This window comes from Harpegnathos saltator, unplaced genomic scaffold (assembly GCF_003227715.2).
Source record: "Harpegnathos saltator strain DR-91 unplaced genomic scaffold, Hsal_v8.6 scaffold240, whole genome shotgun sequence".
Lineage (NCBI taxonomy): Eukaryota > Metazoa > Arthropoda > Insecta > Hymenoptera > Formicidae > Harpegnathos > Harpegnathos saltator.
The window spans coordinates 437,671-465,205 of NW_020230029.1; the positions used below are offsets into that span (position 1 = coordinate 437,671).

General features: G+C 36.9%; 5 protein-coding genes and 1 long non-coding RNA gene across 8 annotated transcripts; 4 read left to right on the top strand and 2 right to left on the bottom strand.

The window, feature by feature from the left end:
* Positions 1-2: 2 nt before the first annotated feature.
* On the bottom strand, positions 3-1,605 carry LOC105192041 (vascular endothelial growth factor A). The gene is made up of 2 exons (XM_011155907.3): positions 767-1,605; positions 3-522 (listed from the first exon to the last, which is right to left on the bottom strand). Exons 1-2 carry the CDS (start codon positions 829-831, stop codon positions 177-179), a joined length of 411 nt encoding a protein of 136 aa, XP_011154209.1. The 5' UTR covers positions 832-1,605; the 3' UTR covers positions 3-176.
* On the top strand, positions 385-2,533 carry LOC105192040 (uncharacterized). Its single transcript, XR_850502.2, has 3 exons — positions 385-538; positions 1,910-2,073; positions 2,248-2,533. It is a non-coding gene; the product is annotated as an uncharacterized LOC105192040 (long non-coding RNA).
* A 2,873-nt stretch (positions 2,534-5,406) lies between these two features.
* Positions 5,407-9,237, top strand: LOC105192042 (uncharacterized). The gene has a single exon (XM_019845506.2). It carries the CDS (start codon positions 6,759-6,761, stop codon positions 7,227-7,229), a length of 471 nt encoding a protein of 156 aa, XP_019701065.1. The 5' UTR covers positions 5,407-6,758; the 3' UTR covers positions 7,230-9,237.
* Positions 9,238-10,126: 889 nt separating this feature from the next.
* On the bottom strand, positions 10,127-18,908 carry Mgtor (nuclear basket protein megator). 3 transcript variants are annotated; one of them, XM_011155912.3, is made up of 9 exons: positions 18,466-18,908; positions 18,064-18,226; positions 13,047-17,919; positions 12,418-12,960; positions 11,838-12,242; positions 11,346-11,711; positions 10,997-11,171; positions 10,556-10,831; positions 10,127-10,369 (listed from the first exon to the last, which is right to left on the bottom strand). In XM_011155912.3, exons 1-9 carry the CDS (start codon positions 18,635-18,637, stop codon positions 10,248-10,250), a joined length of 7,095 nt encoding a protein of 2,364 aa, XP_011154214.1. In that variant the 5' UTR covers positions 18,638-18,908; the 3' UTR covers positions 10,127-10,247. The 3 variants fall into 3 exon arrangements, with proteins under 3 accessions (XP_011154214.1, XP_011154213.1, XP_011154212.1); XM_011155911.3 differs by having other exon boundaries at positions 10,508-10,831; positions 12,418-12,957; positions 18,466-18,906; XM_011155910.3 differs by having other exon boundaries at positions 10,508-10,831; positions 18,466-18,906.
* Positions 18,909-19,184: 276 nt separating this feature from the next.
* Positions 19,185-20,727, top strand: LOC105192044 (40S ribosomal protein S13). The gene is made up of 3 exons (XM_011155913.3): positions 19,185-19,349; positions 19,914-20,041; positions 20,375-20,727. The coding sequence occupies exons 1-3, from the start codon at positions 19,327-19,329 to the stop codon at positions 20,677-20,679; spliced, it is 456 nt and encodes a 151-aa protein (XP_011154215.1). The 5' UTR covers positions 19,185-19,326; the 3' UTR covers positions 20,680-20,727.
* A 176-nt stretch (positions 20,728-20,903) lies between these two features.
* On the top strand, positions 20,904-27,115 carry LOC105192045 (chymotrypsinogen A). Its single transcript, XM_025298807.1, has 8 exons — positions 20,904-21,191; positions 21,476-21,814; positions 22,870-23,298; positions 23,712-23,976; positions 24,171-24,316; positions 24,538-24,809; positions 25,657-25,847; positions 26,961-27,115. Exons 3-7 carry the CDS (start codon positions 23,199-23,201, stop codon positions 25,834-25,836), a joined length of 963 nt encoding a protein of 320 aa, XP_025154592.1. The 5' UTR covers positions 20,904-21,191; positions 21,476-21,814; positions 22,870-23,198; the 3' UTR covers positions 25,837-25,847; positions 26,961-27,115.
* The last annotated feature ends 420 nt before the right edge of the window (positions 27,116-27,535 follow it).

Sequence of the window (27,535 nt, forward strand, 5' to 3'; positions counted from 1 at the left end):
ATATCAAGCGATATAAGTTTGCTGTAATATAAGTTTATTAGAAAAAAATGAAATACAAAACAATGAAAATATCACAGAAACAAAGCCTTCGTTCTCGATCTTTGTAAATTCAAAAAGTAATCTCAATTAATCTGATTTTAGGTTACGAATTTTTTTTTCAGGACTATCATTCACATTTAAAGCGTGGAATTTTTTGCGGCTAGGATTTCATCTATACAGGCACACTTAGTATGTTCCAGGGCATGAATAATTTCATGATGACGATCTCGTTGCTGATCGATGCGATGCTTAACCATGAAAACGAGACTAACGTTTCTGGTCTCGACCGGAGCGCAAACTTGTCTAGAATCAGGACAACATCCTGACCCGGCGCAACGTGTTAGAACCGTGGATGCAGGATAAAAGATCTCGTCCGGCTCTGGACCTATGTTGAGAAGATCTTCTACTGGAACAGCTCTCAGTTGAGGCAGAGAACATCGGAACTGATGCACCAACTGCACGTGATTTAAGAAACCACTGTCTCTGAGAAAGCAGATATGTATGTCATCATTATAAGAAACAAAATAAAGAGAAAAAAGGTGACATGAGGGAGATATTAACGAAAAGAAGTGCGATAGGTACAAGATACAGATAAGAAAATAATAAATAAAAAGTAGAAGAAATAAAAAGAAAACAAAGAAAAGAAACATAATAAATGATTTTCTCTTAAAAGAAGCCGAAATAGATTTAATTACTTAAAAATCAACTGATTACATCATTTTCTTACCTGTGATGCCTGCCAAGGACGGTTAATATAAATTGAATGTAGATTATAAGCAAAAATGTCTTCATCTTCAAAATTATTCACGAAGCGAACTCTTACAAGTTTTGAAATCACCGTAATGTTCTTTAACAGCACTAAATCCAACGATTACTCCGTTAAACACGAATCAAAATCGGATTCTTAAAGTTTGATTTCACATTCACACAAGTTTCTTTTGTTAAACTTTGAAGATCTTCAATTGATCCCTCCAAAATCCAGTTACATTTAATGTCTTCCGGAATCTTCCTTAAGTTCGTGCCGAAGACGCTCGCTGTGAATGCCGTCAACTTCTGCGATCAGAATTCTTTCGTCCTGTGTATATACGTAAGTTTCATCCAGGCTGTTCCCTCATTCTCATTCTTTCCCCTCCGATTTCTTCTCTCGTTCTCGCTTGCTCTTCGATTTCTCTTCGCTCGAGGCGTTTCCCTACGGATTCTCAGTAAGAGCAGGAGGTTCAAGGAGGGGTTCGCCTAACCGTTCTAAGAAACTCGAGAAGATAACTATAATTATCAAGAGCAGCGAGAGCGCGATGTTACGTCGCGTGACTTCTCTTCTTCTCGCTTCGCTTCCTTCGTCCTCTGCATGTTTTCTTCCTTTCTCTTTCTCATCCATTTCTTTGACCACTTGCTTCAGAATCTACGAAATCCACGGTGAAACAAATTGAAGATCTCACCTTTTTAAACTACTGGTTAGTTGAAGAGTTTGACAACTTCAAAACTGGTACATTGATATCTGCATTTTCAGAATTATAAGTTTTATTTAACGTAACAAAATGATGCATATGCCGTTGATATATCGTGGTATAAAATAAATAAAATATAATAAAAATGAAGATTATTTTCCAGTGAGTAATGTGAGTCATTTTAAATTATTGTTTATATTGTATAGAAAGAATTTTATCTTAGTTATTGTATACAATTCGAAGTTGAAATGATTCAAGATACTTATCAATCATAAGCACTTCTATGAATGAAATTCATCTAAATGGATATTATTATTATTATCTGGCGTAATGTGATGTGTTGATACGATTTAGTATAGTGATGAATTTAATCGTAGGAACTATTCCGTAGTATATATCCTAATTTTTCTTTTTTGTTTTTGCAGAAATCATGGATCCTGCTGTATACCTGTTTTAATAGATGACAAATAAATAGCTACAAAAGAAAATATCTCGTAAATAATTACAGCGCTTCTAATCATAATTTATTCACTTCCGCATTACGAGTACGTTTCATAAGACCTTAGAGAATAACGGATAAACGATAAACGTAGGTATAAATAATTATTACAAAAAATATCAGGTGATAGATATAAGAAATTGCGAAGTTACGTACGAGTATATTAACGAATTCGTTGTTGTAAAAGAAGCGGAATTTTGGAAATCTTACACAATTTGAAAACTTATATTAACATATATATTGTTATGTGTCTTTAATTATTAGCCGCTTAAAAACCTACAATTTCGGTACAACGTATTGATCTTAACAACATGGACTACGTGATGTACTGCATGAAGGAAACTAATTGAAATTCCTCACGCAGATGAGGTGAGAGTGGGTCATCGAGATTCATAACGGAATTCGCACCTTTTTGAAAGTCCAGCATTTCATCCAATTGAGTCATCGCCAAATGACTCATAGAATAAAAGTTTCGTATCTCTATAATATAAATCGATACACTTTTATTTCTTATTCATTCATCATCCGAAAGGCTCACCGTGTTATTAATTTCGAGGATAGTATGAATTATCGATACCATTATTAAAACTAATTGTAAATTTATAATATAAGTTCATTGAACTGCGAGTTGCATTATACGATCGTATTGTAATTGTAAATTTTCGCGGACATCATACTTCTATTTCTAGAAACGGAAACCTCAATGAGTTGCATAAAAACAGGAAAAGCAATCCTGTATATAAGGTGAGTGTTGTTCGGAAATAGTGGGAGTATTAAGGATATCCCAGTACCTACGTCAGCAACTATCTCATTACGTGATCATAAGAATGATTCAGGTACTTGGGAAATCGGGGCACTGTAACGTTCTTAATGCAAAAAAACGTGAATATCTCTCTCAGAATTTAAAAAATTACTAAACAGGAAAAATTACTAAACATATGGCGATGGGACATTCAAAAAATGTCTAAAACACATTGAAAAATTAAAATATTATTGAAACGACTTCGCAGTATTTTTAGGAAAGAAATATTTACGTAAGATTTTTATGAAAAAACCGCTTTGATCAAATTCAGAACGTTGTTTCTCGAAATTGTTTGATGTTGAAATGACTTCTATTTTTAGTATCAAACAAGCGATATGATGCAGGTTGTTTCGAGAATTAATGTATTTTATTTACGTACGTTTACCGGGATCTCCGGTAGATACATACATAATAAAAGGATGCGTCAGCAATAAGGAAACCCCGCGAAAAGAAAGGAAATACCCTTGGTTAGGTGTGCACATTGCGTCACTACACGAAGTGTTCGATCTTCAATTCGATCTGCAATTACCGTTAAAATCGCTACTATTAAAATTTATCGTATTTTACCACGCGATTGTTGATCATGCATTAATTTATGTAAAAAGTAAAAATTTTTACAGATTGATATCAGTATCGATAATATAAAAAATTATAATTAAAATATATGATAACACAGTTATGACTGATGTAACTTGTTTGAATAGATCGCATATTTGTAGGCGAGCTGTAAGAGTGTAAACATTGTCAAGTGCTTTATATCAATACAAGTTATAAATTGCAACAAACTTTTATTATCTTTAATCGAACGATCATAAATGTTAATGATGGAGAAATATGTATGATTAGCGAGAAAATTCGGCTTGTATTTTATCCAAAAATTTTTGAAAAAATAATCGTGAATGTTTTACGGGCTTAAAATAGTCAATTACGATATGATATGCACATGGCCGAACACGTGGTTCTACATTCTATTACTAACGAAGGGTCGCTTCATCAAAGAGAAACTTTCCAAACTATATTGTATGTATAATTAACTTAGCAATAGAAGATTAGTGAGAAACTTGACCGCGTTGACCAGAAATATCGGATTTGCTAAAAATACGCTATTCTTTTTATTCCGCCTGAATCATCTGGCCAATTGTGGGTGCCTAAGAGAAAGAAAAAGAAAAAGAAATTTTTCACTTTATGCTGATATAAACTCGGAAGATTAAGTATAAAAGGGATTCTCATTAAAGAGAGAAAGGGAAGTTTAGAAAAAAAACTTCAATCTACATATACATATATATATATAATGTTATACGATACATATAAACGTGCATTGTATATAAAGATACGTATAAAATATGTCTGTCTCTCTCTCTCTCTCTCTCTCTCTCTCTCTCTCTCTCTCTCTCTCTCTCTCTCTCTCTCTCTCTCTCTCTCTCTCTCTCTCAATACAAAATACTGTACGTACGAAATATTTATATTTATATCAGACTCACTTATATTTCGTATATTTTAAATTATCATTTTATAATCGACTGTCAATAATGGAATGCCGTCATTATCATAACAAATCAGATAGCAGATATAAATTTTGTAATTACGTGAGTCTGTGTGTGATCAAAATGTTTGTATAATAATTTAGTCGAGCCTAGCTGAATGTTTTATGTAGAAGACGTTTGCTTATTTCAGTACGATTCAAACTGCTTCTACAATGTGACCTTGACGAAATCGAGAATACGAAAACTACGTCGTCGTTGATAATGACTATTTAATTATACGTGGATAGTCCGGTTTGTGCAAAAAAATCTTTAAGATGCAAATGTACTCAGCACGTTCTAATGCGTGTTAGCTTAATCTGTACCAAGAGGAGGGACATGATTATCCCGGATATCAGTCTCTCTGCATTTAGTTATTTATCTATTAATCGACTGATATGCACGTAGTCATACTGATATAACATAATTTATTAACAGCTACCGATTTCTTGGAAAATTTCCGTTTTCCTTGTGAAACGCATTAGTCCGTCATTAATCAAAGGAAATCAAGGAAGATAAGAACTCGATGTTTAAGTGATTTCAACGTTTTCTGAATCCCAAGATTCTAGAAACCAAGAAAATGATGAATTAAAATGCACAACTTCCTTATAAAGTAAAACCAGTTACCCCGATGAAATGACTACGTAAATGATGATTCAAGTTATAATTAACATGAAGGATATAATATAAGATTGGGAGATTTCCTTGATCTAAATATTTTCGTCTATCTAGAATTATATATTTATGTGTGAATATCGTAAAATCAAATATGTTTCTGCCTCATGAATTACTCTTTATTGAAATAAGATTAAAAACCACAATTTTTAATTATATAGCTGGAGAAATTATGGATGTCACTTATGACAATTTTATGAACCATACTATACTATACTAGCTGTACATTATTTACATGTGACTATATATACATGACAATTATATAATAATTGTAGACAACCTAAGAATCTGCTGAAAACTTGGATGAAGTCTGAAGTCTTGAAATTTAATATAATATAAATCTTATATACTAATTCTCTCACACACACACACACACATACGCGCGCGCGCGACATACACATACACACAACTCAAAGTATATGACATTTTTCTTATTTTACTAGTGTTCTATTCCAACATTTTGTATGTATTATTTATAGCAGCGGGAAAGAAGTTAATGATAACAAAATTCCTGCGAAAAAAAGAAAAAGTAATATTGCTTTTTTTGCGTGCGAGCATTAAGGGCAACAAACACTTTACGATTCGCGGAAATTCGCAGTATGATCGCGGAATACCCGAAGTAATTATTTGCAGGTTGATGACTTCGCTCTCGTCGCTAAGACCGTTCGGCAGCGAAAGGTGATTTTTAGCGTGACTATTCATACAATAATACCACTGTTCAAGCGAGTTAATGCGCAAACATTTCGAATTGGATGAATTTCCACCACATCTTCGTGAAGATAGAAGAGAATTTCATCTTAACATAGCTTGACCGTTCTACTCATACATGGCAATCTATTGTCACCCGTCACGGCCTCAACGCCTTAACTCCCATCAGTTTCTAGTACAACGGCACCGATACTATTGATACTTGTTAATTCCCATCGCTGCTAACTATGACAATCATTATTCCGAGTGCAAGGGGTTAAGCAGCACCGGCGCGACAACGCATTAAATGCGGGCAACGGTTGCACAACAAAGTGGAATCATCGCAGAAGGCATGCACGATCTGGTCTTTACGCGTGCTCTCGTGTGAGGCATGCGTGCAAGCTCTTCCATATATAAATACTCGTGTGCCAGTAGGAAAATCTCAGTCGACCGATACGTGGTGCCTGTAGTTCTCGTCGCTCATCATCAAGTCATCTTCCTCCAGAGGAGAGCGAACCCACCAGGCTCACCACGTGATTCCTTCGTATTACTTCCTTAAAAAGACAAGGGCCTAGAATACGGATAAAGGAAGACAAGAAGAAGTAGAAAAAGAACTTCATCTTGAAAGCGATCAACCATCTTCTTTTCTTGAAAGAATAGCTTTTTGCAGAAAGAAGCAGAAGAAAAAGAAAAGGAAAGCGGAAAGAGGAGGCGTAGCGACTGTGATGTTAAAAAAACGAAATGTTGAGAGAAAGAAGCAGCTACGGAGGATAAATAAAACGAAGTAGAAAAAGAAGAATTCTTCATTTTTCTAACGTCCTTACTGCAATTTCAAGCTACAGCTACAACTTTAATTTAGTGATCGTTTCCAAGCTAGTGGTCATTCGTGATCAATATCATTAGTGATCTATTACGATTTACTTTTTGCATATTAATAACCCATTGTGATTAATATGTTGCATCGAAAGACTTAAGACTTTGGGTCAGTTTTCGAGTCAACGATACAAGTCTCCCAATCGAAGTTTTGAGTTATTTTTGTTTTTATCAATTTCTTTTACTGGCGAACCAGCCAGTAATCAACAGAACCAACGATGGGAAGAAGACTAACGAGAGGATTGTTTTTAATGCTAATCTTGACGATCAATCAGATGATGCTGGCACCAGCAAGTCATCCTAGCGATCAGCAGCACTCCGCAGCGAGAAGGATTCATTTAATGACCGCTTTGGAAGCCAGCAGAAATTTTACTTGTAAGACACCTCAGTTAAGGGCTTACAACCTGAGGGACCTGATGCAGCATTTACCAAGCGAAAGCGTGAGGCAGCCGGTATATATTGTGTTGAAGAGATGTGACAGTCATTCAGGCTGTTGCCTTAGTCCTGATCTCAGTTGTGCACCAGTGGACTCATCGATCTACTACGAAGAGCTGGAGATCGAGGTGCGGAGTTTGATAACAAACAGTAGAAGGAAAGTGTGGATTAAAGTCGAGCAGCATGGCAAATGTAGTTGCAAACTTAATACCAGTCAGAGAGACAATGAGCCACCCAGTATAGAGATTCTTTGATTTTTCAGAGGTCCTTGGGACCTTTCGATTCAGTATTGAACCAAGATGGAAGATTCAGGAGTGCGACAATATCCCCAGAGCTCAGCTGGTTTTTCTAGTTATTGTCTGTGAATAGTACTGTGACTCAGTGAAAGACCGAATGTTAATTGAAATTAATTAACTTGGACAAAAGCTGTTTGTTGTTCTCATGTTATTGATTAACGCGTTCAAGGAAAATATAGACACGAGATACATTAGTTAATTTAGAATCGGTATAATGCCTTAAACTTCTAACAGTGGACAGTGTTGTAGGCAATGTTTCGATGTAAAATAGTTTAACACAAAGTATGAAGGAACTTTTCCGGTTGTAACTAACGAAAAATTGACATTGACTAGATTGGGATTCAATTTTTCAGGTCAGTTAATACTGGCTTGGCATCTCCCGTCTTTAACTGCAACTGCAACGAAGAAAAAATGTTGATATAAAGTTAATTAGCAAATTACTACGCTACATATTTGGATGTTCAGAATTGGGAAGAATTAATGGAGAACATAGATTATTAAGATATGAAAGAGTTCAATAGATAATGAATAATTGTGAACAAATATAATCTAGAAAATACTTCAAAGGCTGAATATAAAGTGAAGTAGAAGTTGTTGCTTGTATAACGGATGAAAAGTGAAAAAGAATATTCCACTAGATAAAGATTTAAGTACATTAACTTTGTATATACGTGTAGGTAATTTCTTCTTTCTTAAGAGATAATCTCGATTTTCCATTCGTTGGAAATATGTCGTAAGATATCTCATCGTGATATCTTTATTGAAAGGGTGGGAGAGAGAAAGAGAGATTTTTATTGTACATATATTTATCTCATAAGTGATATCTTTCAACACGTTTAATAGGCTTTTTCAATCGTGCCATTCTTTTTTACGTATCATAAATTTAAGGGAAAAAATGTGAAAGTAATATTATAGAATAGAGGAAAGAGAGATTTGTGAAGCATCCACGCAGAGGAAAATGTTGAAAGAGACTAAATACGTCAGCTCTTCCTACTTTATGCCCCGTATATACTTCGGAAATGAAGTATTCTACAATAAATATAATCAAACATAATAACGTAAAGGCACATTCAGTAAATGCAATCATAATTTATCTGCCTCATGAAATGTGATCGTGAACATTTTAAGGCATTTATGAATATCTTTTTACCAAAAACTATTGTGATAATGAGATTATATTAATTTGTGATTATAACACGACGCTTTTCAAAATGCGATCCATATGAAGCGGCGAATTTAACGCTAAACGCTTGTCAGATTCGCGGTTTATTTCTAACGTGATCTTTATATTAAACTTATAGCACCAAACTGCGAAACTGACTGCCACGTTTAGAGCTAAATATAACATCACCGTTGTATTAGCTAGTAAATGCGAATGCTGTTCGTGCGTTAAACATAAAGTTTATAGTAGTTAAACGAATTCCAGGCGCGGTAAAAATAACGCGCTATGCGATTACATATAAATGATTCTCTATATATACAGTGTCACAAAGTTATAAATGTATATTTTCAGTTATATTTGAAGTTAGAAAGAACTTACACTTATATAAGTGAAGTAAAATAATCATCTTATTAAGTTGATTAACATTTCTTGACATTATAGCTGATATGAAAAGGATCATTCTACGATTTAGCGTAGCAGTATCCTGATATCAGTTATAAATTAAACGCATTTTGTAATCATTGTGTGCTGTAATTAACTTATTTATTAAACGAGTAAACTTTCATTGAAAAGTAGTAGGATAAGTTACTACAAGTAAATCAATATGTGATCAAAATCAATCAAGATGTCGAAAGAATTCTCAACAGTATTCCCGTAGTGTCAAATTAGCATTGTTTAGTTAATCAAATGTTATCTAATTTTTATACTAATTAATTTATGTATTGACTAATTTATATTAAGTGTGAAAAAAGTGACAGAAATACTTATAAAAATAAATCGCAACTTTGGCTATTTTTATACCAATTCAGTGCAATTTATTTTTGTACATCTATTGTTTAATATCAGTTTCTAATTTTTAAATGATTTCTTGATTAGATAATTAATTTATCTTTGTTCAATTTCCCTATTAATGTTTTACATACTTTGACAAATATTTGTTAATTTGAAAAAAAATTTATTAATCCATCAGTTCTCTTTTCTATGAATACGCGAAACTCTATGAATATATCATAATTATCCACGACGATAATTTTTACTACTAGAAAAATATTTATCTATTTGCCGAATAGAAATAGCACAACGGTGCGAAATCTCGATTTAGCATACATGTCAACGGAACTGGGTCGATGTCCAGTGATTAGAGAACCAGTAAAACGGAGATATCGGTACTCATGGATATTTGTCAGCATTATCAAAAAAAGAAAAAATGTAAGAGCTCAAATCGCACACTCTCATAAATGATTCAAAAGTATTTTATTAAATATTGTATGAAACTCTTGTCAAACTTGATTTTATATTACTTCAGTTACTACAACCAATACATTCTCGAAATTATGTTTATACTTAATTATAATTACTATATCTATCGATATAAATTGGCTAATTGTATTTTATTCATTAATTAAATGATCACACAACTAAAAAGAAATGGAAAAAATGTTTTCGAAGTTAGAATTTGGTAGGATTTACTTTTTTACTTGCTTTTCAGCATATGATTTTAAAACTTTATAAACATTATAAGAATTTTAACGGCCAAATTTACAATTTTTTATATCAGGAATTTATTTAAAAAAAGTGAAATATAATTAATATAAAAATAATTGTGTAGTTGATAACTTTCAAAAAGAAAAAAAAAGAAAAAGAACATTAAAGTACTTATTTCATAATATAATAAACAAATGAACTATGTATCTGGCTGAAGCTTCCTTTACTTATTTTTCTTCGCTTATTTAACTTAAGTCGATGATATAAACTATGCAGAATATGTACTGAATAAAAAGAGTATACACGATACAGGAGGTCGCAGTGTGATATTATGAATATCGGGCGTAAGGATATTTCGAACGCATTCTTCGTCCTCGTGCTCCTCGCCCTCGTCCTCCTCCCTCATTAGGTCCACCTCTCGCAGCGTGTTGCCCACGTAGCACAGCTTGTCCTTCAAAAAGAGATATCACACATTAATATTCATTATCATACAGTATCACTCAATTAGAGGAAAGTTAAAAGTAAGCTGATTAATTGCGCGAATCTGAGGTGAAATATCTTGACATTCATAACCGATTAATCTGCTTACCTCTACCTGACTGACTTTCACTCCATACAATCGGTGTAGGCCTCGCACCTCTCGCTGCTCTGAAGGATGATCTTGGTGATCTTCTCACAGTCACTCCTCTGTTACCATTAGAAGCGCTCGCTGTTGCCAAGCTAGCCGCCAACGTCCTCTGGCGAGTATTACTAGACGGTGACGCCTCTGCTTCGCGACTCTCCTCTTCGACATCATCCTCGACAAGTTCACTTGCGGTTTCTTCTGTCACTTCCGCCGTGTCTACGGCATCGTCATCCCCGGATGCCAGAGCCACCGGTTCTTCCGATCGCTTTTCAATATCTGAACTTACTCCTGTGAGAAAGAAAAAGGATATTGTATAAAATTAAATATATGGATTATTTAAAGTCGTCGTCCATTACAACCAATGAAGTTAAAAATTTTTTTAATAATTTAACTTTGAAAATTAATGAGTAGAAAAGAATTAATTGTAGATTAAACATAACCAAGTATGCATACCTTCGCTTGGCATTACATTAGATTCTGTAGCTTCTGTAGAACCACGTTGTTGATCATCAGCACCGACGATGCGAATGCTAGGAATGTTGGGTTCCTCGGCATTGTCACCTGAAGTAGCCGTTGCGGAAATAGGCGTCACAATGGTTTCTTGTTCCTCAGATTGACCACTACTAGTCTGTTGCAATAATTAAAGGAAACAAATTAACACTACTGCTACTTGTTATAAGGATTATTATGGTAGAATATGTTATAAAAATATGTGCTGAATTTATTAGAAATAATAGATTATTATAAATACTTTTTAAATACTTTCAATATGACTTAAATCTATGAACAAAAGCTTCTTTACCGAAGGTGGCAAATCAGCAGCTGGTGACACTTGTAATGGCGTAGTAGGTACGCTACGTCCAGTCCCACCATCCTCTAACTGTGTTAGATCCATTCTGCTATCGTCAAGACTTTCTTGTACGACCTGAGCTACCGTAGAGCTAGACGAACCAAAGATAGTCCTTGTGGTAGAACCTGTAGGTGTCGTTAGGGACGGCGTGGAAGAAGCTGTAGTAGGCGCTGAAGAGTCTCCAAACGTGAAACGACCTTGAGGTACTTGTGGAGAACTCACTGCTTCTCCAAAGCCATCGCCACGACGCGGAACGAACAAAGTAGGTGTACTTGGTACGATACAATCATCACCACCATCTTCGTAGCCCTGTTGCGGCTTTTGGAAAAAATAATATAAAAATAATTCAGTTACAAATTTTATAAAATTTCCAAATTTTCTAAATACAGAAGTATCTTTGCACGTATCTTCTCATTTAGTATAAAAATATTCTTAAATATTAACCAGAAGAAGGTGTTGTTGTTGTTGTTGTCTAGGCATAGGCGCGATTCCCCTAGATGACCTTGCTGTGAACGATGTCGGAGGTTCTCCGGTCGGTCCGGCACTACTGATAGCCTCAGATTGTTGCTGATTGGTAGGAATGATTGCTTGAGCCTGTCTGGGAACCTCGACACTAGTGGAATCTTCTTCCATGATGATCTCCACTTCGTTATTGTCTCGTTCGACCTCAACTTCGACTTCGTAAGGCATTTCTTCTTCCTCCTCCATTTCTTCGTAAGGATCATTATCGAATTCTTCTTCCTCTTGAGCTTGATGGTTACCGCCACCTTCGCCTTCATCACAATCTACTACTACTACACAGCCTTCTTCTACTTCCTCATCTTGATCCCTTTGGCTTGATGTAGGCACCTGGTAATACCAATATTATTATTTAAATTTACTTGTGTGTGCATTTATTTCTTTCAGTTTAACTTGATCCATTAATTATCTAGTCTCAATTTGTCTCTGTCTTGTTACCTTCCCCTTTTATATATATTTCGTATATATTTATCATTTCCTCATTACTAACTCTCGCTATTTTTACCTGGTACTCCACTTCCGAAGCACTGGCACTCGCTGTCGCACTCATATCTTGCCTGCTTCGTTTAGTCTTCGGACTTTGCGCTTGTTCCTGGCGTCCGTGATCTACTCCTTCGACAATTCCAGAACCAGAGGCCGTCGAGTCGAGGACACGGGGTCTCTTGAGTCCTGTAGTAGCTTGTGACGTGCTGACTGACTGCGTAGAACTGCTTGCAACAGTTTGTTGTTGATCGCTGACAACGACTTGTTGTTGCTGTTGTTGCTGTTGCTGCTGCTCCACTCTTGGACTAACTAATGCCACCGTTTGCTGTTGCTGTTGTTGTTGCTGCTGACATTGCTGCTGCTGCGGCTGCACGCTTAGTGTCTCTACACTCTCCGGATCTTCTCTTTGCGTAGATTCGGCAGATTCGCTAAGTTGTGGCTGTACCACTAGTTGACGAAGACTACTAGTTTGCGCACCCTGTGAGGAACTACTGGTGCTCGCCGGCTGGAAGTCTGTCAGACTGCTAGTTGGCGAGCTCGTTTCCGTAGTGTGCACTACCTGCTGCTTTTAAATCACGATTTTGTAGTTCCATCAAATTCTATAAAATCCTACGGCAGATACTTATCTCCTAATTATTGCTAGATCGTTACCTGTTGTTGCTGTTGTTGCTGCATCTGATGCGGTGCGACCATTACCGGTGCACTAGCTGTAGTCGGAAGCACCGCTGCTGTTCTAGATTGTACTACGCTCATCGGCCTAATACTAGCTAGAGGAGTCTCCGCTCTAGCGGACATCGGTTTGATGTTTGCAGTGGGTGGCTCGGTAGTCGCGCTAACTCCACTCACACCCGATAATTGCCTCTGGAGTTGAGTAACTCGTTGCAACAGAGCTTCTTTCTCTGCTTGTATTTCCGCTTTCTCGTGCTCTAATCGAGAAATACGGCTATCCATTTGTGATTTCAGTGCCGTCAATCGATTGTCGTGCTCCGCCTCGGCATCGCTTTGACCACCTGCATTGCCACCCGCGGATTCTACCCTGGACTTTAAGTCTAATAATTCCTTCTCGCATATTTTTTTCGACTCGGTTAGCTGCATGATCTTCGTCCTGGCACCTTTAAGCACTTGCTTTGCTCTCTCCTCTTTCTCTACGATGTTGCGTTTCAAGCCATCGATCTCCGCCCTCAAGTTGTCAGCTTCGCCCTCAGCAGTCGTTATTTGGCGAGTTAATTCGTCGACTTTCGTAGTGAGTTCAATGTTCGTCTGACGAAGTTCTTGACGGCCTTCTTCTCTCAATTGATCTTCGCGCTCTTGCATGTTCGCGTTAGAAATCTCATCGTTCCTAGCTTCCTCACTGCGATTCTTCTCCTCGACGTTCTTTATGAGCTCCTCATATTGCGTTTTATACTTCTTAGCTATTTTGCGAATCTGGATCTCTTTATTCCTGATATCATTAAGAATTGTTTCTTTATCGCTCAACTCTTTTTTAACAGAGGTCAAGTCCTTAACTTTCGAGGCAGAATCAGCCAGAGCCTCGTTTAGGTCCTGGCTTAATTTGCGAGCTTCTTCAGATGTTCGAGATATCTCTTCGCCTTGCGCTTGTACCTGTTTCTGTAGCTGCGCTATTTGTTCTTCAAGTTTCGCCTTCTCTACCTTCATTTGATTAAATTCGTCGGTTCTCTTCGTGTGAGTCTCTCTTTCCGACGTCAGTAATTTGCTCAGATTCTCTCTCTCTGTTTGTAATCGTCTCCAGTCTTCAGGACTAGCCTTGTTCGCTCTCTCCAGCAACGTGTTCGCTCTCTGCCTCCACCTAGTCGCTTCGCCCTTCAAGCTTGTGTTTTCTTCTATCAAAGCTTCGGTTTTAGCTGTCAGATCTCGAGACGTATCTCGAAGAGGCACTACTTCTTCCGATAAAGCATTCACTTTAGCCGTAAGTTCGTTTACTTTCGCGCTTAAACTATCTCTCTCTTCCCTGAGGATTCGATTAGAATCCGTAATGGCATTCAAAGTCTCTACCTTGCGCAGTAATTCCGAATGTTTAGACATAGTCACCACGTCGATCTCCGACTTTTCTCGCTCAGAGTTCAATAAAGTCTCGGTCTCTTTAAGCCGCTTCTCTAGCACATCAGTCTGTGACTTCAACCTAAGATTTTCCGCTTTAAGAACATCAGATTTTGCTAGTGCCAGATCTTTCTCTCTTCTTAGATACTTCATAACTCTTAATAACTGATCGACCGAGTTAGAATCTTCGTCCAAAGAACTGAAACTCTTATTTATAGCTTCCAAGCTAGTATCAGGACTCTCCCGTCCGCTTATCTTGGTCTGTTGACTTTGCAAAATGGCTGCTCGATTGCCCAACTCCTGAATCTGATTATGCAGAAGCGCATTTTGTGTATCCAAGTCATCAATTCTCTTTTGGTACTCGCTGATTTCGCTCAACAATTTCTGTTCCATTTTTTTGAAAGATAACTTTTCGGTATTCAAAGCTTCTATCGCTATATTTCGCTCCTGGGTTAAAGTATTGAACTGCTGTTGGGTTTGCTGAGCTTCTTCCTTCAGCTTAGCCAGAACCTGCAAATCAGCTGAATGCAGCACCATCTCCCTTGCATATTTTTCTTCCGCCTCTTTGGCCGCGATTGCTATAGATTTCAGGTCACTTTTCAATAATTCTAATTCACCTTTTAGCTCATCCAGCTCCTCGATCTTGTTCTCAGCATTAGCTAGTTTCTCTCTCAATTCCGAATCGGTCTCTTGTTTGCCATTCGATATTTTCGCCAGATCAGCATTAAGTTCTTTCACTTTCTTCTGCAACGAGACGATCTCTAAGCGTGAATCACTCAAAGCTTTCTCCAGCTCCTCCTTGCATTTTGTATGCTCGGCTGTTAACTCTCGTAGCTGCGTTTCAGCGCTCTCGGCAATGTCGCAGTACTGCTGACTTTGTTGTCTAGCAGTCTTCAGTTGTTCCGAAAGAGACTTTATTTCGGTTTGGCAAGCATCCAGTTGCGTCTCCAGTTCCTTTACTCTCTTAACTAGGTTTTCATCTCCTGTCAAAGGCTTCTCGATATAATGAGCAGCCATCTGTTTCAATTTGTTTCCTAATTCCTCGATCTTTTGGCTGCTTTCAGATTCAGTCTTCTTTGACTGATCCATTTCCGCTCTTAATCTTTCATTTAGTTCACGTTCTTCTTTTAACCTTTCCTGATTAGTCATCAATTTCCTTTCCAGATGTGCTGTTAAGTCTCTGAAACGATCTTGCTCTTCTTGTAGACGACGTCGAAGAGCAGCACACTCTCTGTTAGCGTCATCGAATCTCTGTTCCGCTCTAAGCTGTCCTTCGGCTTGAACTCGTTCTAAACTGGCCTTAATGGACTCCATATCCGCTTTGAGCAGAGCTTGTGTTTGTCTTTCTCTCTGGTAGACTTCTCGCTCCTTCAGTAGTCGTCCTTCAGAATCTCGGAGAAGTTGGCGTTCGTGGCGAAGGTTTTCCAATTGAACTTCGGCCCGGGATAAATTAGATTGAGCGGCAAGCGTTTCGTCTTTCAGGATCATAATGCTCTGTTCGTGCTTACCTATGGTGATATTGTAATTGTTGCATTTCTCCTCGAGAACCTTGATTTGAGTCTTGTATGACGAAACATTACCCTGTAGAAGAGTAAATCTCTCATTTGCTGAATCTAGTTGCGCTTTCAGTCTGCAACATCTCGTTGAATTTGCTTCTGCCTCTTTCCTAAGTCTTTCCACTTCCTCGCTCAACATCTTCTCATGCGCGGTCCGTTCTTTCCGGTACATGTCATATTCGTCCGAGACCTGCTTGAATTTGTCCTCCATATCCTTCAGCTTTTTGGACCATTCCTTCTTTTCTTCATCTTTATCATCTTTCAACACCTTCGGCTCTTCCTTCGTCTTTGATTTATTCTCTTCGTCCTCCACATCTATCATCTCCTTCTTCTTCTCGTTGGAATTCTTGACACTTTGTTGATACATGTTCTTATACATATCTCTCTGCTTCAGAAGATTATCTAGCATTTTCGCCTGCCGATCTTGGGCAACCTGCATATCTGCTAATTGCTCCATATAACGGTCCAGTTTCTCTTTCATTTCACCAGAATTTATCTCGTCTGTAGCGCGTTCGATTTCTTCTTGTCTGGACGATAACGCACGGACAACAGCTAGTAGCTTCTGGTTATTCTCTTGCAATTCTTCAATGTCCTTAAAAGTCACCAGTTTCTTACTGATAATTTGTGAGGATACGATGTTGTCTGTATCAAAGGAGGTATCTCGGGAAGATGGATCTCTGCTTTCTACATGTGTGCCAGTACGGCTTTCTTGAACCTCCTTGAGAAGATAACATACTTGTCTGGCCAAGTCGCTAAGTTCAATCTTCAACTTTTGGTTTTCTTTACTATGGTGACTGGCAAGGCGTTTAGCCTCACTGGAACTTTCAAGAAGGCGTTGATTCTCAGTAAGAATTTCATCTTGTCTGCAAGTCAACATCTCTATATTTGTCATGGCTGTTTCGTAATCTTGACGTTGTTGTTGCAGTAATGGTGCCTTCTGCTGTAATTCACAGAGGATCACATCCATCTGGGATTTCAGACGGTCGTTTTCTTGTCTTTCTTGAGTTAACTGGTCAGTGACTTCAACTAATTGAGTATAAATCTGTGTGAGGCTCAAGCCTTTCCGTAACACTCGACTGGTTATAGCTGCTGTAGGTGCCAACTGTTCAACAGCTTGGTCCAATCTCTCTTGTTGGACATTTTTCAGCAGTTCGTTAGCGTGTTCCAATTCTTTCGTCAATTCCTGGATATTTTGCTCCTTGTCGTTAATATCTTGCTTATGTTGCAACAACAACTGATTGTACTTAGTCTCCAAAGTTCCATATTGTTCTGAAGCATGTTCTAGAAGTTCCTGGAGTTCCTTTACTGCATTGGAGAACTCTTCAGCTTTGGCATTAGCCTCATCTGCCATAGATTTGTACAAATCAGCTAATCTGGTTTGTGCATTGATTTCTTCGCGGTATGAACTATGCATGGAGATTTCATGAACTCGCTGATCTTCCAATTTCTGAGCTAATTCATCACAACGCTTTTGAAGAGAGGAAACCGTTTCTCGAAGCTGAGAGTTTGCTTCATTGGCTATTCGCAACTCTTCTTCACGTTGAGATAACTTAGTATCAGTTAAAAGAGCTCTAGCAGAGGCTTCAGACCTTGTTGTCTGCAGTTCAGAATTTCTTTTAGCTAGTTCTTCCTCGAGGCCTGCTATTTGTTGAGAGAGAAGTACTCGTTCTTGTTCCAGTCGCTTCTCCTTGAAATCTAATGTCATTTTTCGACTGTGAATTTCTTCTGTTTCAGCCAGGACTTGACACTTTGTTGCGATAGCAGTTTGCAACTGAGTGCCTAGAGAGGTCAATTCAGTATGCATTCTTGTAATTTCAGTGTCACGTCTTTCAACTTGTAACTGCAGCGTATTTCTATCATCTACTGCTGTATCTCTAAGCCTCCGTAGCTCGCCATTTTCCTTTTCTAACCTGTAATTTACATCGAAGTATATTATTACAAATCTAAAATATTAATAAGATTATATTAGAAACAAGCATAGTTGCTTCGATTATATTACGGAGTATAATTATCATATTATTGTTTACAATAATTATTAAAGAAATTAATATTACCGTTTAACAGATTCTTGTAACTTATATACTTCATTCTTTACTTCCTCAAGGTTGCTACTTGATTCTGCACTGTCTTTTCGTACTAACTCCAACTTTTCTTTGTATTCATTAAGATCCACCTTTTGCTCAGCAAGTTCTTTCTGTGCTTTTTCCAGATTTTGTTCTGTAAATTAACATATATATATATATATATAAAATCTTTGGTCCCATACAACATTATTCAAATAGATTTTTCAATATACTCTTTCTCGTGGCATTAATATTTCAAGTTTTTATAAAATTTAAATTAATTTCAAAAAGAAAGGACTGGAAAAATTAAGAGAAAAAATGCAAGATTTGAACAAAACTAAAGTAGCTTTTTCGTATTAAGAGAAATAAAGTCTAAACTCATGCACAAGTTACCTAAGTTCTTGCGGTTACTTTCAAAGACGGCCTTAGCAGTTATAAATTCGTCGTATTTCGCATTGAAATGTACATGAATTTTCTTTGCTAATTCTTTCGGTATCTGCGCCAGTTCCTCATCGCTCGCAATCTCTCGAAGGACGTTGAGTTCGTTCTCCTCAATAGTTTCCATGTCGATTGAACTACTTTAACGAGGTTGGGTTAAACTTTTCAGATTTTAGAACTAAACTGTCCGATTTCTCCCAATCTGACACTGCATTTGCGTCTTGTTAATTAAAATTCAGAAAGTATCACTTGAATATAAACTAAGCCACACTCATGTCACACAATTCATTATAAAAACCATGTATATTGTTCAATAATGCTTCTTCTCTGTTTCTCTCATAAATGTGTACCCGGCCAAAGTAATATCAGATAATGGCGCGTACAGTACGCTGCCGCGCTCTTCAAACGCTCAATAATGGACGATCATAAAGTATAACACCTAAGTATGACGTTCCCAACTCGAAAATACTTGCCTCTAATAAAGCCAGCGGCACACGATACTTGTTTTCGTGCTGGATGAAAATATTGCATTGTGATTGGTACATTTCCGAAGATGGATGGAAATGCACCAATCAAAACGCAGTATTTTCATCTAGCAAGCAATCCAGCACGAAAACAAGCACCGTATGCCGCTGGCTTTATTTCGAGCTACAGTTTCGTATTCCAGCCACGATATTATTGAGAGGGAGATAGCGTATAGCGAGATTTCTTTGGTACGCGAAATCGTGTGAGATCGACGGTCTTTATTAATATCTCGTCGATGACTAGGTGCGTGTAATTGGAAGTTATAATCCTTGCTGAAGAAAATTTGCGAAGATGGGTCGTATGCATTCGCATGGGTAACGAAAATTTATTGTATTGCATTAAGATCACGGTTTTCGCAATCGTGTGGTGTTTGCATTTTTATTGCTTCGTACATAACTTTATGACCAACATTAAGCGTGCCGACACGTGTACGCTCAACAACCGTATGTTAGCTGCATTATTTACCTTTTTCGTTTTAACAATCTATTGTTATTTATTTTGTCAGACATAAGAGTCGAATTTTCCAACATTTTGATATCTTTAAAGATATGAAATTTTTGAGACAAATATCATTACCATTTGGACTACATAACCTCTCTAATAAATGCTATTTCAAGATCTGTAAAAATGTTTTATATATATGATGATGTAAATCTATTCGATGATTTTTTTAATAACACATATTTATCTTTTAAACTCATATAGTTAATAAATTTAACTTAATGACAGCATACGCATATAGTTATGTCTTTCTGTTTTATCTACTTATCTGATTATATCTTAAGAGAAAATATATAAAGTTATTTGATTTAATAAATCAAAAGTAATCCATTTAATAAATCAAAAGTAATCCATTTAATAATATATTGTCTTTTTAGAAAGGGTATATCCCAATCTGCACTTCCCTATCGGCGAAGCGTACCAACTTGGCTCAAGTTGACACCGGAAGATTGTAAAGAACTAATTTATAAACTAGCAAAGAAAGGACACACACCATCTCAGATTGGTAAGATCATAAATGATAAATCTTGACAAGCAAAGAAACATGTTATATTTGTTCTCTTAAAAGAATAATTTATCAAAGTAATTTAAAGAGATTTCTTTTAAACATTAAAACATTAATAAATTTGACGAAAGAAGCAAATTACTTCAAGAGATCTTAGATTCTTCAGTCTGATCTCTTTGACAATATATACTTGCAAGAATATAAGTTGATAGTGGTGTTTGACGTGGATATGATAAATTGTCATTTCACGATAGGTTACCACTAACATTTATTGTGATTAAACTTGTTGTAGACTTTTGATTAGATGAATTCAAGTGAATATCATGATTTTAGGTGTTATACTTCGCGACTCTCATGGAGTTGCCCAAGTAAGATTCAGAACAGGAAATAAAATCCTGCGCATTGTGAAAAGCATGGGATTGGCACCAGACCTGCCTGAAGATTTATATTATTTGATTAAAAAAGCTGTTGCTGTCCGTAAGCACTTAGAACGAAATCGTAAAGATAAAGATAGTAAATTCCGTTTGATTCTAGTAGAATCGAGAATCCATAGACTGGCGCGATACTATAAAACAAAAGGATCTTTACCACCGAATTGGAAGTATGAGAGCTCTACAGCTAGTGCCCTTGTCGCTTGATATTTTTACTTGTACAACATACTGCAATAAACTTTGTTTTTTCATGTATTACTGTAAATTATATTATTAGTGATGTTAATATCATCGTTATGTGTATCTTAAAGATACTAGCTTATGATGGAACTAATCTTTGTATGACTTTGCACGGAACAAAACCAAACCCTTGTATTACCTATCGAGAAATTTCGTGCACTTCTATTATATAGTTCTACTTACGTTTCATAGAGGCGCTTTAAAATAAAATCACATTTACACGGGTTCGTAATTTGTTTTACTTCAAGATTATATATTTTTATGGAATCTTTTGACATCTTTTATATAAAAATTGCATTACAGGGCCGTATTTTGAGATTAGAGTTTTAAAAATTTCTATAAAAATATGAATTCGCAGCTCTTCGCGAGAAGCGCCATCTCTCGACCTCTAAATTACCTTCTTTGTAGTTTTAACGATCATCTATACTCTCAGCAGCAAATTCAAGTGTTAATTTGCGAGATGTACAAATAAATCGAAGGTTTGTTCGTGGAGCAGAGTAAAAAATTAACCATGTACATAGAAGATAGTTAATTTAATTATTTTTCATACTTTAAAAGTTATTTGACATTCGTCTCCTTTATATTGATTGTGCAAATTTAGATTGTTTTGTACAGAATTTTTCCTTTTCTTTTTTTCTAACCTGCACCTATCATATTTTTTTCTCCGCCGTTTTCATTTCTCCTTCTATACTGTAAGTATCTTTTTATTTATTCCTACTTTGTTATTTTCCGCAGACTTCTGAGATTCACTGTCATATTTTAGCGTGTCCAATGTGCAACGAGAAATAGCAGGCTCAGGCAGGCTTTTCCTTTCCTTCTGCAAGGCCCGATTGCAAATGCGGTTTCACTTTCTCATTCTGCCATCATTCCACGGGAGGCGAGATGCATTCTTTTCACTTCTAACGGTGCGAAATGTTCTAACTGATGTTTCGAGGACCATGCGTATCGACGTGTAATTTCGAGGGTGTTCTCAAGGATATTTCCTGCAGAACTTTTGGACATCTATCATTGATCCTTGTAACAACCGTGGCATAAATATTGAGATCTAAATATTAACGAATTTCTTACAAATGAGACATTTTTGGGAAACATTAAGATTTATGTGAGTATTCTCGGCATATTTTCTTATATCGACATATATTGGTAAAATGTATTTTTTATTATGAACATTCGAAAACGGTGACAAATCATCCGAAGATCTGTGTAAAAAGTTGTGCAGATTCAAAGTTTCAAGGTATTTGAAGATCAAGAAATTTATAGGATATAGACACGAAATTCTGCAAACTGATAAGAACGCAAATCAGAACAGAAGATTATCGATCTTAACGATTATATCATTATATCGGCCGCGTTTCTCTCGGCTCGTGCGAGGAGAGCGATTCGCTCTCGAAAGTCGTCGCCTCATTCGAGCGTGTGAGCGATCGAGCAAACGATTGAGCGAGCGAGTAAGCAAGCAAACAAGCAAGCAAGCGAGTGAGCAAGGGAGAAAGAAAGAAAGATTCGAATCGCGTTTCCGTTGCTTCGGGTTTCTTTCTTCAATCAATCAGATCGTTAATCGTAGTGCGCCCGACTTCTCGCATAATTATCTATGGTTCCGGCGACAAATATCCTTGTTAAGGAAGAAAGTCCTCCGAATCCGAATAATCCTGCGTAAACTTTGTCCATCGGCGAGACAGGAGAAAGTTTCTCACCTTCTCCCTTTTTACTTGATTCGCTTCGCCGATTTTTTGCCGCGACTCTCAACTTCGCAAGGATTTCTTTCGGCCAATTTGCATTTGGATTTACACAAGAAAGAAATCTCACTTATCTATTTATTTCTGTCGCAAAAGGATCTCAATTTCCTTATCAAAGATCTTTAGTAATCAATTTAAAGTATAAAGAATTCATGTTTCTAAGGATTCCAAGATCCTTTTACGAAAATGTCAGGTTTTAATGATGTTAAGGTCCAATAATACAGTTATTTGCGCATCTTGAATACAAAGATATAAAATTCAGAGAAGACGATATCTCAAGAATTTTAATTCTCAAATACTCAAAGTTTGGTGAATTCAGAACACAAGATGGAGAAGATCCTGGAGTACCAAATGAATGTCGTAAAGCTTTTGTATATCTTCGGAACGAAAACTCAGTTTTCTTCACATTTATTTATTCAAATAGAACATCTTCGAGATAGAAGGATCTTCATCTTCATCGAGATCCCTGGTCTCGTTCCATAAATCACAAGGAACGACCCTCGAACGCGCTTCATGTTCCTCAGCATCTACTGGACCACATCGTCACTGGCTCTTGCCCCCTCCTATGCCGTCGACACGATCACTTTCTTCGAGATAGCCTCGTGCTGAAGGATCCGCTGTTGGCGTCGCACTAATCCTACTCGAGGATCGATCGACGTCGCCAAGGCCAGTCGCAGGCTATGCAGATTCATAGATCGTGGTGATCACGGCGCGGTGATCCTCGGCGCGCGGGTATTCTCGATTTCGCTGGCGATGTGCCGTCTTCGCAGCGACTTGATCGTCCTGCTGGTAGTCGTCCTGGCAGAGGTGCCTCAGTGTGCCATGATGAGGATCGTCCGGGAGGATCATACCAGTGAGTATTTCCACGATCCTCATTCTAATTTTATTAGTTTTTAACTGTCACGATTGTTCTTTCAATGAAAACTGACGTATACCAACGTCGTAACGTGATTTGTTGCTTTTGATTTTATAATTCTCTTGCTTGTTTCCAATGTTTGGAAGTTGCAACCCCTTTTTAATATTTTAAAATATTTTCTTAATATTATTCCTATTTTTAATTCCGAGTTATAGTAAATCTTCTTGATACTCATATAGGTGATATGTTTCTTTTAACGTTTTAATCTTGAAACTTTAAATCCTTGAGACGTTTAGACTTCAGATCTTCGGGTCCTTGGACCTTCGCATGTTGATATCCACGTAGCTCACGATAAAATCTCAGCCGGCCGCGTGAAGGTACTAACGGATACAAGCGACTTTAAATAACAGAGTGCGGATGTCCGGCAGCGTCCCAGAGGCAACCACGCTCGATTGTGTCGTCGAAGGTACAGGTGCTAAAGGACACTGGAGCGTCCTCAACGACTACCACCACCACCGGACGCATCTTCAATGGCAAGCCTAGCAAAAGGGGCTCGTGGCCTTGGCAAGTGTCCCTTCAGTTGCTTCATCCGACACATGGCTTCATCGGCCACTGGTGTGGGGGTGTGCTGATAGATCCCAAGTGGGTGCTTACTGCTGCCCATTGCATTCACAAGTAAGCGAACTGCTTCTTTCGTGGACTTTCGGACTTTGACTGGCAGACAACTGTTATCTGCAATTTTAATCTGAATTTTATGATTTATCTGAAATATCATTTTCTTATACGCATTGCGTACGACAGCGATGTCGTTTCACACTTCATATATTTATTTCATATATCGTATCCTCCTAAGTGGATATTTACTTCAGTGAACTGTTCAATTTGCCCATTGGTGCGCTATGGACAGCGGTGGTCGGCGAATGGGAATTAGACGCAGGTGGACACGGATCCACTCGTTTACCTGTCGAAAAAGTCATCCTCCATGAGAGATTCAACAATTATCTGCACGACATAGGTGAGTTTGTTTATCGATCGGTGAAAACCAATTTCATCGACTGTATTGACTTTACAAATTTTGTCTATTCCTAAAAAAACTTTATATTAAAGGTCCTAAATTCCATATACCGCTTCATTACATTTATTTTTATCCTATTCGTTATATATATAAATCAATTAAAAAAATGATAAGAACCTCCAATGTGTCAAAAAGACCCTGAAAGAATATCGTTATTGCAGCTTTGATGAAACTCGCTAGACCAGCGCCGTTGTCCAAGGTTGTTCGCACAATTTGCCTTCCTGATCCTGAAGAAAATTTTGCGGAAAGGCAGTGTGTAACTTCCGGCTGGGGTCGATATGGTCCCTCGCCTTCCCTTTCCACCGCTCTTCTAGAAGCCAACGTTCCTCTACTGAATCTCGAAGAATGCCTACAGGTCTATGGTACCTTGGTGCCTATCAGGAAGGGTCATCTCTGTGCGGGTCACACTGATGGTTCCACTGGAAGCTGTGTGGTAAATGTCATTTTTTAATAGAAATTTTTTAACATTTCATTCTTCTCATAATTGTGTATTCGTGGAAAATAGCTTGTCCTTAAGCCAAGAACTTGTTTACGCTAGTTCAAGACTACATACAATCGATATCAAATATGATGCCGTTGAAAGGAAAGACGAGAAATTTCTGTTCATCTTGTGTAACTCATTGAAATAAGCGCGAATATGTTAACATACGTAGGCTGATGATCATTTGCGAACACGTTTTATTATCTGAAAGCGCTGATTTGTTAATTACGCTACAAGTACACTTTCTCGCAGTAAAATAGATCTCGTCGAACGACAGTAACGTGAAAAACGCGTCGCAAAGACTTGCGTGTCCATGATTTTCGGTCAGAATTTATTTTCGGTCAGAAAAGATGTTCAAAGATTTATTTTCGGTCAGAAAGGATGTTCAAATGCCAAATATGCGCGTATAAGCGCGTTCCTGTAATACTAAATTTCTCAATACTGAATAACTTCAATACCGTAAATCTTCAGTTGTTAAAATTGTTAACATAGTATTAATAAAACAAACATTTTAAAGCATAAAATGTGTTTGATGAACCAAAATGACTGATGATGATGAAGTTTTTGATATTAATATCGAAATTACTAAAAAAAATGACAACTATAAAGAATGTGACAATATAACATAGTGGTTGATATAAAAAATTGTTAATGTAAAAGTTTTATCTACAATATCAGAAGAGCGCCGAAAGCTTCTTATACAAACGACAAAATTAAAAAAAAAAATTAATAATATGAAAGAAAATAGGCATCAACATGTCTGATTCTTTTTGTTTCATTTATCTATTTATATTTTCAGGGTGACTCCGGAGGACCTCTGCAATGTCGTCGCGCCGACGGTGTTTGGCAGTTGGCTGGTGTCACGTCCTTTGGCTCCGGTTGTGCCAGACCGGGCTACCCGGACGTATATACCAGGATACAACATTACCTGAACTGGATCAAGAAGACGATCAGCAACGACGATGAGGAGCGACGATGAAATTCGTTCATGTAAATACTAACGATGTAAATATGTACAAAACCGTTTTCGAAAATCCCTTTTTTTTTTTTTTAAGTTTTGTCACATAAAATTTTGTTTGTATATAATGTGCATTTCATGTACATGATATAATGTACAGTATATTAAGTTAATATTAAATACCAACTATTTACACACACTCACACATACTTATAATTCTGTTTGTTTTATAATTTATGTAATATTTTTTTAATTTTTAGTTATTTATTTTATACATGTTATCTATATATTTATAGGCTGTCTCTTCTAGTACACTTTCTGTATGATAAAAATTTAATGGATTATGTACATATATATACTATTTAAAAAAAGACAACTACATATATAATACTTAAATATATATAGGTCACACTCGTTGACTCAACATTGTCAGATAATAAACGGACAGTAGAAAGCTGAGGATACTGGACGTGACGTACAGATGCTTCTTATATATACGGTTACTCATAATAATCGCTTTATTTATTTACAGGGTGTAATTATGGTTATTCATAAATGATCCGGTCGAATAAATGTTGGGATCAAAATAAAGGATAATACAGGATAAGCTTCCGAAGCTTATAAAGATTCTTTCCGGAACATTGACCGCGGCCGGTTAAAACTTTCACGGTTGTTCATTCAGCCGGAAAAGACGAGACGATCTCATTTTATAAATCGCTTAAATTACGTCGAAGAAACATGAATTTCTATTTCGCTCGAAACCATCGAAATGATTAGTCGTTCGTTTTGTACTTGGACGTAAAATTTTTAACTTAATTACGAAATGATATTTTTTTATCTTACTGTTCTCTGATTGTAAAATCGCTCGAATACTTTTCAACAAAAATATGAAATTTTACTTTCTTCGGAAACTTCGAAAAAAATTCAGGAAATTTTTGCAAAATATAATTTATCAGATATAATGACATTTCTCGATTTGAGGAGTTGTGGAATAATTATCATTCTCATACAAGTCATATTATCATAACAGAATAATAACATTGACATAATTTTAGATTTTTTCCCATTATGTAAAAAATATTTATTCATCACGATATGTGACTGCATCCACATTTAATAAGTGATAGTGAATTATAATGTTGCAGTTTGTCTCATTGGATAGGAGGATCGCTTTAATGACGCGGAGCGTGCGCTATGTGGACGATTTAGTTGAAAATATCGATTCATGAAGGGCGCACGCGATATACCGTGAGAGTACATTTGGTTCCAGAGTGAAGCCTTAATTAGCCTTAATTATTAATTACAGGTACGTAGCATTTGGCGCTCGCGCATACCGTTGCGCAGATGTTACGCACATTCTGATATTAAGCAAAGCAAATGTTCCATGTGGCAAGACCTGGATTGCATTCAGCTGAAGAACATTTGAGGATTTCCAAGAATCTAGAATTCATCGACGTATAATTTCAAGATAAATCTGGAAAACGCCAACGTTCGGCGGATATACGTTCAATATATCATTCGACATAGTTATGCAATAGCAGAAGCACACACTTCAAGATCGAGAGGGATCCTTATATAAATGTAGATATCCTCTCGGTATCCGTTCTCGTGCGGCGAATAGCTTTTCTTTCCAACTTTCAGTGCGCATCTCTCTATATGTATTTCTATTCGCTCTGATAACGCAATGACGAAACAAGGCCGCCACGTGCGTTAGGTGAGA

Coding starts and splice junctions, on each gene's coding strand:
- LOC105192041 (XM_011155907.3), bottom strand. CDS start 831: ATGAAGACATTTTTGCTTATAATCTACATTCAATTTATATTAACCGTC. Junction 523..766: donor GTCCTTGGCAGGCATCACAG/GTAAGAAAATGA, acceptor CTGCTTTCTCAG/AGACAGTGGTTTCTTAAATC.
- LOC105192042 (XM_019845506.2), top strand. CDS start 6,759: ATGGGAAGAAGACTAACGAGAGGATTGTTTTTAATGCTAATCTTGACG.
- Mgtor (XM_011155910.3), bottom strand. CDS start 18,637: ATGGAAACTATTGAGGAGAACGAACTCAACGTCCTTCGAGAGATTGCG. Junction 12,243..12,417: donor CTTCGGAAGTGGAGTACCAG/GTAAAAATAGCG, acceptor TGGTATTACCAG/GTGCCTACATCAAGCCAAAG. Junction 11,172..11,345: donor CTGCTGATTTGCCACCTTCG/GTAAAGAAGCTT, acceptor TTATTGCAACAG/ACTAGTAGTGGTCAATCTGA.
- LOC105192044 (XM_011155913.3), top strand. CDS start 19,327: ATGGGTCGTATGCATTCGCATGG. Junction 19,350..19,913: donor GGTCGTATGCATTCGCATGG/GTAACGAAAATT, acceptor TTGTCTTTTTAG/AAAGGGTATATCCCAATCTG. Junction 20,042..20,374: donor ACACACACCATCTCAGATTG/GTAAGATCATAA, acceptor TCATGATTTTAG/GTGTTATACTTCGCGACTCT.
- LOC105192045 (XM_025298807.1), top strand. CDS start 23,199: ATGTGCCGTCTTCGCAGCGACTTGATCGTCCTGCTGGTAGTCGTCCTG. Junction 23,299..23,711: donor CGTCCGGGAGGATCATACCA/GTGAGTATTTCC, acceptor TTTAAATAACAG/AGTGCGGATGTCCGGCAGCG. Junction 24,810..25,656: donor GTTCCACTGGAAGCTGTGTG/GTAAATGTCATT, acceptor TTATATTTTCAG/GGTGACTCCGGAGGACCTCT.